This window comes from Phaenicophaeus curvirostris, chromosome 1, assembly GCF_032191515.1.
Source record: "Phaenicophaeus curvirostris isolate KB17595 chromosome 1, BPBGC_Pcur_1.0, whole genome shotgun sequence".
Lineage (NCBI taxonomy): Eukaryota > Metazoa > Chordata > Aves > Cuculiformes > Cuculidae > Phaenicophaeus > Phaenicophaeus curvirostris.
This window is the reverse complement of record NC_091392.1, coordinates 146,878,761-146,891,268: the sequence shown is the minus strand read 5'-3', so window position 1 is coordinate 146,891,268 and position 12,508 is coordinate 146,878,761. Positions and strand designations below refer to the sequence as shown.

Here is a 12,508-nt window from a genome sequence, read left to right as displayed (position 1 = left end):
TCCTGCGCCAGTCAGGCCTGGAAGCGAGCGTGTGGCTTGTGGGTCCAGGGTGTGACAATGCTTAATCCCTGGAGGTGTTCAGCGCTAGATTGGATGGGCCTTTGAACAACCTGACCTAGTGGAAGGTGTCCCTGACAGTGTCAGGGAGGTTGGAACTGGATGATCTTTAAGGTTCCTTCCAATCCAAACCATTCAATGTTTCTATGATATTACTGCTAGCTCCCTGTGCCCTTTCACGTGATCTCCATATGAATTAAGGGATTTAGGAGGAACGGTAGAAAGAATGAGTTTTGTAGTAAAAGTTTGAGCTCTAGGATATATAGGAGTAAAACAATAGGTGGGATACTAAGAAAGGTAGAAAATATCTGGGGCAAGATAAAGAGTAGGTGAAAGAGCATAAAGAGGGTAAGAATAAAATATTTGCAAGGGAGAGGCAGCTTGGGAGGAAGAACAGCATGGTATTTCCTCCAGCATGGAAATCAAGTGTGAGGTAGTTCTCTCTGATCAGTGAAAGCTTAGCTCTCCTTTTGAGACTACTGGGATGGATGTACTACAGACTCGGAAGTTGAACATGCAGGATTTCATCAGTGTCATAATTTCTATATTTAACATTGCCTGTCTTTTGTGTGTCAAAGTGTAATATTTATTTAATCTTTTTCCTACTAGGCCTTTTTTCAATTACCAGAGGATGTATTATGTGTTCATGCAAATGCTGTCTAGTGGTCCTGCGTGGCTGGGTATAATTCTGCTCATAACTGTCAGCCTTCTTCCAGATGTTCTCAAGAAGGTCTTATGCAGACAGTTGTGGCCTACAGCAACAGAAAGAATCCAGGTAACAATATTTTTCATTGTGCAATTAGTTTTTTTGTATCACAAGTCTCTAATAATTAGATCTCTTTTAAGCTTAGAGACAAGACTAGAGCAGAGATTCCCCAACTGTGGTGTGTATCACTGGTTGTATACTAGCTACTTCTGAGCAGTGGTGAAAGAAGCTGTGTATGATTTACATGGTGTTATTTACCTGAACCCTGGGGCAACCCCTGTGCCTCCCTACTGTGGGGAAATCAGCTGATGAGGTTGATGGGAGGCAGGTATATGGCTGAACATGATTCCTGACTTGAGGAGATTAAAAGGGTAAGGGCTTTGGGATCTTGGTGGGATCAGATTGGAGGCACTTAATGTTGTCTTGGACAGCAATTGTTCCTGCTGTTGTGGAGTATTCAGTAGCACTGCCCACACTCTGAACTGAAATAATTATCTTTCATTCCAAGTCATTCTACTGCATAAATGTGTACTCTAATGTGGATTTTTATTTTAGCATTTACCAGGCAAGATGAGCCTAGTTATCTACAATGGAAAATCAGTTAGAATAAGCTAAACTCAAAATAAAACCAGTAGGAAGGGAGAATGTGATTTTATTGCAGTCCCCTTTAAAGTAGGGATTTGCACACGCAGTTGCAGTCTTGTACTGAGGGGATCTACCACTGCATGTGTATTTATTATTGAATAAATCTAGAATTTAATCACTGAAAATAAATGTTATGTTGATAAAAAATATGTTGTAAACTCGTGCCAAGATTTATATTGCACAATCTGTGCAATTTAATACTTCCTTAGCGCAACTGTTGTACTGATGCTGTGCCTATTGCAAAAACGAATGTATTAACATATTCATATTCTATTAATGTTTTTTTTCTCCTTTATATTTCAACTTACATTTTGCCTGTTCTGATACATTATCTCTATATAAATGTGCCTTGCTGTGCCAATGGGAAGAGTATTTTAAAATCTTGTTTCACCTCTCCTTTTGGTAAGGCCAGGAGGAGGAACTATTGCATAAAGACTTGCTCTGATGAGGCTGAAAAGGAACCAAGTTCTGTGGGATGCATGGTACTATTCTGGGGCCAACAAAGCCCAGTAGGAAATTTTACATGTATTTTTGACTCCCAACAAACTTTCATATACTATATATATGTTAGAAGGTGAAGGAAAGTATATGTATCGAGCCTGAAGCTTCATGTTACTGCCCTTGTCCTTTTCAGCCCATCAGCCGCCGTTAGGTTAAAGTGAGTTACCAGTGATTATATGCCTAGAATTAGTTAGCATTTTTATGTTTATTTGAAGAAGATCCTTTATGTTAAGAGGAAAGCAAGAGAGGAACTTTACTTCCCAGGAAAGCAAAATTTTCGCTTTGGCAAAGGTAAATAATTCTTCTGTCATATCTGCAAAGTAAAAATCCTTGCCATTGTTTTGTATTCTTTAAATGTACAATTGTAAAAACGCCTTGCTTCAGGAGGACCAGAAAGAATCAAGAACAGCAGAAAAGCATTCCAGGCAGATTAGCATTTAGCATCTTTCTATTTTCATAGCTTTAATACGTGTCTTATTGCCACATATGCTACTTGGGGAAGAAGTTGATCTCGGTATAGGTTCTGCATGCTTAATTTAAGAGTCTAAAGAGAGAACGTGGATGGGTTAATGCAGAGAAGCAAGCTAGCAAACAAAAGCCCCAAGCAAAGTTATTACTGCATTTCTTACAGACATTGTATGTTAGTGCTGGAAAATGAATCAATGGTAAAGCAGACTTTGGGCTTAAGACTGGCAATATTTATTTTATTAATATTAATAGAAAATCTTTGATTTTTAACCAGATATATTCCTTGTGTTTCTTCTTCTCTCTGTTTCTTCCTGTCTTCCAATCCGCTTTGTCTAAATAACTGCTACCTTGCTTTAAACATGAATGATGTGCACGGTTACTTCCTACAATCTTCTGGGGAAATCAGACTAAACATCAGTGCCTTTCTGTTGAGCAGTCCACCATCTTTATGCTTTCTCAGACTTCAAGCAGTCTAAGTTTCTAATGGAACAAAGGTGACTTTTTTCCTGCCTTTCTGCATGCTTGGCCATTTCATTCAAAGGACAGTAAAAGGTTATCATCAGAAGTTATTTATCATGCTCATCTCCGTTTCTGATTCACATCAACTATATTTTGAAGAAGTATACCTTTTTCTGTTTGTTCACCTCAAAGATTCTGTGAATCATTGTCACAATCCCTCACTATCACTATCATTTTTGTCACTGTCACTCCTGAATCTCACGTATTTCTACCTAAAAAATCGAGGATTCCTGGATCCTCATTTTAACCATTGTCCTAACTGTAGGTGGATGCATGTCATGCTTGCATTGTACCTTAGTAAATGCCACACAAAGAAGCAATAATTCTCATTATGCTTATGTTGCTTGTGCAATTGGTACTGGAAGCCATTTAAGCAATCTTTGGAATGCATTAATGGATCTACTCTGCTTTGGTAGAAGAAAATCCAACTTTTTTATTAACAAGTTATTTCCAGCATGCTTTTTGAAATTGAGTTTTCTTTATATTCCATTTTAGGAAATTCTGTGTTCTTTCTAGAAAGCCATTTCATTTAATATACAAGTAGAAGAAATGCTAGTAAATCTTGGCTTCCCTGCAGTCAAAGAAAACTTGTTTTGATGTAATTCTAGGAGATTGTTGGTTTCCATTGCAGATTTTGTGTCTTTATTTCTTAATTAGTTAAGATAAATACATTTCTTCTTTCTTTCCTCCTTCAAAAATGTATAGTCAATAAAAATGACTGAAATTATGCAAGTCACAGGGAAAATACACAGGGTTTTTTTTGGTTTTTAAATGCTGAAGGATTGGTTTGAATTGGGTTTTTAAACAATTGATTTTAAACTTGCTATGTTCCTGTAAGCTGTATTGCTCTCTTTGTAACAAAAGAGCTTCTGGAACAGTTGAAAAAATTAGCATAGGACAAGCAGCCACTTCCCAGGTTACTAAATTAGTTCCCGTCAGGCAATAAGATTGCATAAAGAAATGCTTCTAATTTTTTCAATTATTTGAGTCGCTGCAGTATGTGGTGGGTGATTGTTTACCATCATTATAATTTAGAGGTTTTTAAACAGAACTAGATCCGGAATGGGCTTTTTCAGAAAGCTTTTCAATGTTTGTATATATATATATATGTTTTTATATATATATATACACACATACACATTTACATACAAGTATTTGTGTATGTATATGTGCGTGTATATTTATATACCTGCACCCATATGGAACTGTCTTTCTTGGGCTAAAACATTAATTCTGCAAAAGCTTTGGAGGAATCTGTTGCCTTTTGGTAATTTCGGTCAAAATCTGCTCATCTCATTCATGTCCCACTGACTCTTTGGCTCAATGAAACAAGCTGAATTTTGTGCTTTAATTGGAAATTTTGCAGCTATGAGGTTTCTTTCAGCCTTTACTTTTAAAAATCAATAGGATATTTTTTTAATATATCAAATCTACATTAATTGATTATGCTTCCTCTTCCTTTATTCTTCTTTCATTAATAGCAGAAGCTTGGCAACACTTTTATGAAAAAAAATGAGTTCATTTTATATTATTATCTTTTCATTTTTAAAATCCTCTCTTGGGATTGCTCAAATGTTGTCGATCCAAGTATTTTGTAGCTGAAATGCCAGGTGTTTGGATTCTGAGCTGCAAATAACTATGCTTTCATGCCTCTTTAAAAGACATTTTTCTCTTTGCTTCTGACTGATATTTTTTAATTCACTTTCACTTCAGTCACAAGATCAGCCCATCAGCCCTGTCATGTGATCTGTAACCTTTCCTGCGCTTGGGGAAATCCAAAGTGGGACTTTTGCCTGGGGAAGCCTCTCTGAGGCATCATTCTCTTGATCCTCAATGGGCTTAGCTGCTGCTGAACAACTGCACAGTGCTCTTAGCAAACTGGTCACCAGCAAATTGTTGCCTTTGTCATGTGCTGGGCTTCTTTTCTATGGAAAACTAAAAAAAAAAAAAAAAAGGATCTTGCTATTGCAATATTTGAATCCCATGGAAGAAGTTACCTGAGTTACCTGGTACTTCTCTGCCCTCTCTCCCTGTGGTGTAATGACTAATCTGTAAGTCAGCCTTCATCAGCTCTGGCCCCATCACCTCCATGTATAGCACTCCCTTCAGCATGCCAGTTGTTTTGGAGAGTAATGAGGTGGGATGCCCACTCCTTAACTGCGAACAGATTTGCCCTCATCATATCACGGGACCTGTCCTGTTCAGTACAGGTTGTCAGAGGGGCAGGACACACAGTCCATGGTGCTTAGTCATGGTACAGTTAAGTGGTTTTGAGAGTAATGAAGTGTTTTTAACAGAGTTTGAAATGGAATTAAAAATGCCCTAAGAGTGGCTGAGAGGATGAACCTCAGGATCAATAAATAGAAACTTTGTTTTACACTGAGTAACTTATCCTTTTAAAATCTTATCCGAAAATCACTCAAATTTATAGGACTTTGCTGCAATAGTAACATTTGTACCAAATGGTACCTCTCATTCACAGTTCCCTCTTTTATTCAGCAAGAGTCTCACTGTTTTTCCTCATCCTTGCAGAAGAGTATGAGACATAAAACAGCCCTAAATGCACTGGCGAACAGCGATGGGCCACTTCTTGAAGGAAATCATTCAGCTTCCGAGCCATAATTAGATCAAAGCTAGGTAACAGTACTGTACGTGTTGCCAGTTTGGATTAATTGCTATTGGTGAACTGTGCTATTTACGAACCAACTGTTTCCTCCAGAGTTTTTGATGTACTTTATGAATATTGATAGAAAATCATTATATTTTACTTTGAGAGCCTAGTTTTTGCAAGAGATATTCCATGCCACAGGTAAGATCATTTTGTCTCAGATACTTACTTATGTAAGGCAAAACAGTGAATCTACGTTACCTGTATTTAAGTCCTGTAAATACATTTTATTTTGTATAGGTGTTGTGGGACAATTGTTCTGTCAGAACTCAATTGTTATTACAGAGTGTACTCGCATTATGTCATGGTCATAAAGTCAGAGTACTCACACATTAGCAGTTTATCCATCATTTTGCATGCTTTTGAATACATATATAGACCAAACACAGACATTAAGAGAGGAAGATACCGACTGAGGCTTTGTATCTGACAGTACCATAGTAATTTGTTCTGTAGAGACCAGTGCATTACTGTATTGCTGCCTTGCATTGAGAGAGAAGCGTGGTAACTTTTCCATATACTCAAAACAGCAGCATGAATGGTTGGACTCAATGATACGGTGGGTCTCTTCCAACCTGGTTATTCTATGATTCTATGATTCTGTGAGCAGTGAGCTCCTAACTCCTCCAGACATTAGGGCAGCAGAATTAAGTTCTCTGCTTTAAATCATATCCTTGCCACACTACTTATTACACAAGTGTAAGAAAGAAGGTGGATGCCATTCCTGCTCCAGTCCCTTTATGGTCTCTGACCCCAAAGCAACACTTAAGGAACTAAGTTAAGTTATAAAGTACCAATGTGCGAAGAGGACAAATGCAATGTAATGTGCTGGTGTGGGCTGTAGGGCTTAAAGGCACTTGAGAGTTGCTTTTGATTTAATTTTAATGACTGCTAGACAAGTGGTAGTCGAAAAACTCAGCTGTCTTGGGTAGCCACAGGCATGGCAGATTGAAAGTGCTTGCCTTGGAGCTATGTGTAGAAAAAACATGATTTTTATCATTAGAAATATATATGGCAACTAAAAGGCTTCACTTTCTAGCTAGAAGAATAGGAAAAATAGTTACCATACAGTATGACTACTCCCTCCGATATTTCCAAAACAAAGTCTGCTGATCTGTTAGCTGAATTTCTACATTTTTCTGTGTTAATGTTGGTATTTGGTCTCTGTATGTGTTAAAAAGAACACAGGCCTCACTGTTAGTGAGGAGTTTGGTATAGTTTACTGGCTTTTGCAAAAGTAACTGTTCTGTGAGCTTTCTGATTGCTCTTGATTATGCCAGAGTAGTTTTTCAAGCTTGTGATTGGCATTAAAAGTGTAATGTTAAATCTCAGCCAGACTTCTGTAAGCTACCTTATTAATATTTATTTTGTGATTTTGACTCTTTTGCTACTGTGTTACTATAAATGGAGAAGGAGGAAGGGAATGATTAAGAATGGAGGATTAGCTAGCTTATGTAACATTAATGGACAGAGTGATTGATTATATTGATTTGAATCATACTTATGACACATTTATATTTTAAATACTTTCACATAATCTACTCACCTCTCTACCTGGTAATTATATGTGCATTTAGTCAGAAGAATTAGATAAACACTGGGAGAGGTGCTGTGCTATTTTTTTAAGTTGGTGCACATGTTCCAGAGTCTTGTCATGCAGCCACGGTGTTACTATAACTCCTGAGTATTTCCTGAGTGGAGATGCCAATTCTGCCAGAGTGTGGAGTGATTTATGTGGCACAGATACATTTTAATGGGCAATTAGGGCAAGATAGTATTGGCATCTGTTGTGTAAATTGCCTGTATACATGCTATGTGTAACCTAAGCAAGTCCAAAATCAGATACTGCTTACAAGTACAAAGCAAGCACATTAAACACCTGGAACTCTAATCCATTAGCTCAAAGTAACTGTAAACATCTCCCTCTCTTTGGAACTACAGGGCTAAGTATTTGAATCTGTTCTTGTCTTAAATTTCCTCAGAAGAAATCCTGACTAGAGTTCAGAGATAAAGAGATGTACCAGGAGATACTGCAAAATGAAATACGAACTAGATTTAAAACAATTCAACTTGAAAGCAATCCTCTGTGTCCTCATCTGTTCTCTAAAGAGCCCATTATCAGGTTTAGAGTTTGTGTAAGATTATGCCTGGTTCTGTAGCTCTTAATATAAAATTAATCATGTTGGAAGTGGTTGATTGCTCAACAACGTGAGACTTTATATCTTTACATGAAAAAAATAGCCAGAGTGGTGATCTACTTAAAGATATTGTTATGCCAAGGGCACAAGGGCACAATTGTAGAGTTTTAGCTCTAAAATCATCTATTTACTGTGTTTTTGTTTTTTTCTTTTTAACAGAATGCATCAAGGCAGTGTCAGGAGCACATCTCAGAATTCACACCTCTTGCCTGTCTGAAAAGCCCAAGATACAGGAGCAGTGACTGCAGCAATTCCCCAGCAAGAAGGTCTAATACTCATTCTAAAAAAATGATGTTTACGCACTGGAGAGGCATTGATTATTCAGTACTTCCATCTGTCTTTGGCTATTCAAATCAGCATTGCCGTTCTAGCACAGGCTACCACTACAGTGGGTCAGGTTTGGAAACATCTGTATGACAGAACACCAAGTCAAGCCTTTAAAAACTGTATTTTTGTTTATTTCTTTTTTTCAGGAAACATGTCACAGAAATATGTTAAACTATATGTGGCTTTTGCTGTCTGAGGTAATGTTCAGACAAACAGGAACAATAGCTAGAAGTATGAACCCTTCCAGGCCAATAGGCCTCTTTTTATGTTTTGAACTACTGGAGCAATGAACAATCTGCACAGTCTGGTACTGTGAGACTGGTAGCACTAAAAATTCTCGTCATTCTCTGTCAAGACACTTGTGCATTTACTGCTTCTGTCATCTTTAGTCATTTTCTTTGTTACTTGAAGTGTGTAGTTTCAGTCAGTGACCTACATCTTGAGATCAACAGTTTTCAATTTTCAGCCAGAAGCAATGACCTCAGTTATGTCCAATGAAATTCTCCTAAAGCGTACTTAATAAGTGCTGTTTCTGATTTTCCTCTGTCCTTTCTCTTTCTTTGCTCTTTCTGTAGAACAAACTGGTGTTTCCTCTGTGCAAATCTGCTTTCAAGAAACACTCTCTAATGTTCACTTCCTTGTAAGTGGCCAAATCAGGGCTATGTCTTATTTTCAATTAGTTTTCCCTCATAGAAAGATAGGCAAAGTAATCCTTGTGTAGACCTATATGCACACTGTATGGAGTCAAGTTGGCTGTTAAATAGGTAAATATCATCAATGTTGATATCTACTCAAAAACTGAATGTAAGCATTTTGCCTAAAAAGGTCTTTGTAGATATGTTAAAGATGCAAATTACCCGATGTTCCCACATCCTATCCCCATGGTTGTAAAATATGCATAGCAGAAATTATTATATATTAAGCTTTTTTTGACACATATTTTCCTTAAAAGAAGAAAGGCTGTTTTTCCAAATAAGTATATTTTGCTATCTGGATTTATCCTCTTAATTTGGGGGGGGGGTGTTTATGGTTAAATGCAGACTAATTGGCCTGGTAGATGTATCACAAAGCACACAACTGTTAACTTTTGCAATGAAACCACAGGGTGGCACATGGCTGTTTACTAGCAGTTGAACTGTAGTTGTGATTAACAAACTAGTTTTACTGCAAGGGTTCTGTTTGAATTACTTTAAGAATTACAGCCAACTTGCACTTGTTTTCTCTGCTACGTTTATGTTACCTTGCACTAATTCCACTATTAGCTGTGTCCTTTTCGTGTCTCCTTAGTCCAGTGTTTTATTTTGGGGTTGCAAAAATATCTGAAGGAGTAATCTGATTTCAATCAATTTCAGCCTGGTGGTTAGAACTGGTTAATCGTCGTAGCCATTAAATATCTCCAGAAGGATATTAGCCAAAAAAATACTGCTATGTGAAAGCAAAATATTTGATATCAGAACTGCAGCCTTCACTGGAAGACCTGGCCAAGACGTTGTTATTAATTGTTATCTTTCAGATGGACTGGGCTCACAGAGAATTATTATTTCCCTTTTTGTGTTTAAAAAATGAAAATGGCAAAATGACTTAATTTACTTTGTAGTAAAAGAAAAATCAACTTACTAGGATATGTTCCTCGCAATATTCCCAGTGATTTTTGCATTCAACAAACATTGAAATACTAAAATTCCCTGGGACAAGGAGAAATTGTAACGAGAGTTCTGAAATTTTCAGTATACCAAAGATAAGAGATTTTTTTAAGTTTAATGGTGAGCACCACAGGTGAAGGTATTTCTACCATTCAACATGTAGCACTTTTAAGTTTCAAAGAATGTCCTCATAGCAGTAACATTTTGAAATACGTACATCTGTGTGTGGGTGTGTGCACATGTACTTGCCATTGCAGACTTGAATGTTGGTCAGTTAGAACTGTCCCCTACATAAAACACTGGTGTATATATTTTTAAAAAGTTAATATGGGTATAAATTTTATACCAGTAGCAGTGACAAATTTCTTGTGTGTAGTTAACAAATTATTTGTAATGTATTTTTTAGAAATCTTAAAATTGCCTTTGCACTGAAATATTTTTCATACTGTAGCTATTTATAAATCTGTTTTACGCATACATTTGTTAACACACCATTTCTATTTTTTTTAAGTATATGTTTTGAAGGCTTTTTTTATACCTATGAGTTTTGGCCACTTAAATTTAGCTTAGAGCAGAGTTGTGGCTGAATGTTAAAATTCTAATGAATGTCAAATTAGAAATACAGGTCTGTTGCTCTGTCAGTCTCACTCAAACTATTGATGTTTTATTAGTACTTGTGATAGCGGCAATTAGAGCACTGTACTTTCCGTGCTGTACTATTACTGCTGGCTTTGTTTTTACTCTATAAAGCCACCTCCTTTTTTTACTTTTCTGAGTTCTATCTTTTAGCCTTAAATAAGGAGATTTTTGCTTGATGTTTTTGAAGATGCTGCATTTCTGTTCTGTCTACTAACAAAACAGTTCATTGCAAACTTCACATAGCTGTGCACCTAGAAATTACTGACAGTGTTATTCAAACTGAAACACCTATGGAAGTGCTTGGGTGATTTGAGTTAAACATCTCATTTTTTGGTGGAGAAAGAATGCTTGATTTTAAGTGGGAGTTTCTGCTTTGATTTAGCAATACTTTTACATATAAAAGTTGGTACTGTTTGTTGTTGTTAAATTAGATTGCTTGGTGGGAAAAAGCATAAAACATCAGCTCAGTTTCACTTGATGTGCTTTTGCTTCAGTCCCTGTTACTGTTGTCGTGCAAACCTAGTCCACTGCAGCAGGTGTTACCTTGGAGTTTCATTGTAAATGGATCAGAAAAAGATGTATAAGAATGTTTTATTATGGATGGGACATTGAAAGGAGACAGATATTTATGTATTTAAAAAAAAAAAAAAAAGAATTAAAGGGGCAAAGTATAAATGATCTATATTAAACTTCCTAACTTGCCTTGTTTAAATTGTTGCAGCTTTAACAGCATAGTGTCTCCATAACTGCTTCTATAAATGTCTTGAAACTGGTAAGCGCTAACCAAATGTATGTGAAGACTTAGAAAGTATTTCAAGCTTTTCAGCCACTGAAGTTCATATATTCCAGCAGTGGCTTGTGGCAAAAGATCTTTTTTGTTTTATCATGTACAATAATTGATTGTTCAGCCACTTAATGTAAAAGCTTACAGTTTACTTTCTTGCTTGCATTAGCTCGTTTGTCTTGACCCAACTGGCTTGCAAATATAAAAGGAAAAAAATAGCTTAATTGAGCAACTGCACTACTTTTCTTTTGGAAGCCAGTGGGATCATTGTGCTCATGCTGCTGTCTCTGTTGAAAAAGCTTTAATGGAAATTGGTGAAAGTATTATGAAAGTGAGAAAGTACATGATTCTACTTTGCAGAATAATCTAAGGAATAGTTCATATAGCTTTAATTTTGTTACCTTATGAAAATTCACAGAATTTTCATCTGTGTTGTCTCTGACATAAATTCTGTGCTATGTACACGCTGCATTTTACGTGTCCTTTCATGATCTAATGTAAAGTAGAATCTGCGAAAGTTGCTGTACAGGGGCTGGGGGAGTAGTTATCTGTGCATTACACAAAATGTCTGTAGTCATCAGTACCAAATACTGACAATTATTTTTTACTTGTACAATTATAGGTGCATTTATTTGAAAATAATAAATCAGCCTTCAAATCTAATGTTTAGATTATCCTATATCACTCATTTATTTTATTTGAAGAGTCAGTATATGAATACTTTACAGTAAAGTTTATTTTCAGTGCTATTTTTAACTCTCATTTCTGTAGATAACCAAATATAACTTGTTTATATTCAGTCACTTTTTGGATCCTTATGTAGTATATATAAGCAGGAGACATGGATCTGTTTGCAATAAATATGAACATTCAAAACTGATTTAAGTTTGTTCACAAGTAATTAAAATAATTCTAGCAGGAACATGAGATGGTTTCATATTAGTCTGTAATAAAATGTAAGTAGGTGACAAAAAGTGGAATGAGTGTTTGATTCTGTTATTGAATATGCTTGTAGTCACATATATTTTCACAGAGCATATATAGCCTGCTAAAAAAAGCAAGCTAACAAAAAGAGAAAGTCATAGAAAGCCAGAACGTGAGCAATGTGTGGGATTTATTGCAAAGCTGATAGAAATTGGTAGCAGTCGAGGAGACCTTTGTTCCTCCTGCACAGATCGGCCAAGTGATAAAGTTCTTTCCAAACTAAACTTGTAAGCTACACATGGGAAGATCTGTATTTCCTTACAGTTCTGCTATGCAGGGTACCCGGGGCTATTTCTCCTTTTTGCAACACTGACAATCTAAAGAAGCTGAATTAAAGGTGAGAACTACTTTGCCATCTGATTTGATAGC

At 36.4% G+C, this 12,508-nt stretch overlaps 1 protein-coding gene across 10 annotated transcripts in view; it reads left to right on the top strand.

The window, feature by feature from the left end:
• The window catches only part of ATP11A (ATPase phospholipid transporting 11A), a 117,651-nt gene extending 105,522 nt beyond the window's left edge, over window positions 1-12,129 (top strand). For 2 of the 10 annotated variants that reach the window (XM_069877924.1, XM_069877898.1), the window contains 3 exons: window positions 667-832; window positions 5,429-5,544; window positions 7,922-8,028. In XM_069877924.1, the coding sequence (XP_069734025.1) occupies window positions 667-832; window positions 5,429-5,518 (256 nt within the window). In that variant the 3' untranslated portion in view covers window positions 5,519-5,544; window positions 7,922-8,028. Of the gene's footprint in view, window positions 1-666; window positions 833-2,783; window positions 2,871-5,428; window positions 5,545-7,919 lie in introns of all 10 variants that reach the window. The other 8 variants (XM_069877932.1, XM_069877917.1, XM_069877873.1 and 5 more) reach the window with 6 other exon arrangements.
• Window positions 12,130-12,508: the final 379 nt, after the last annotated feature.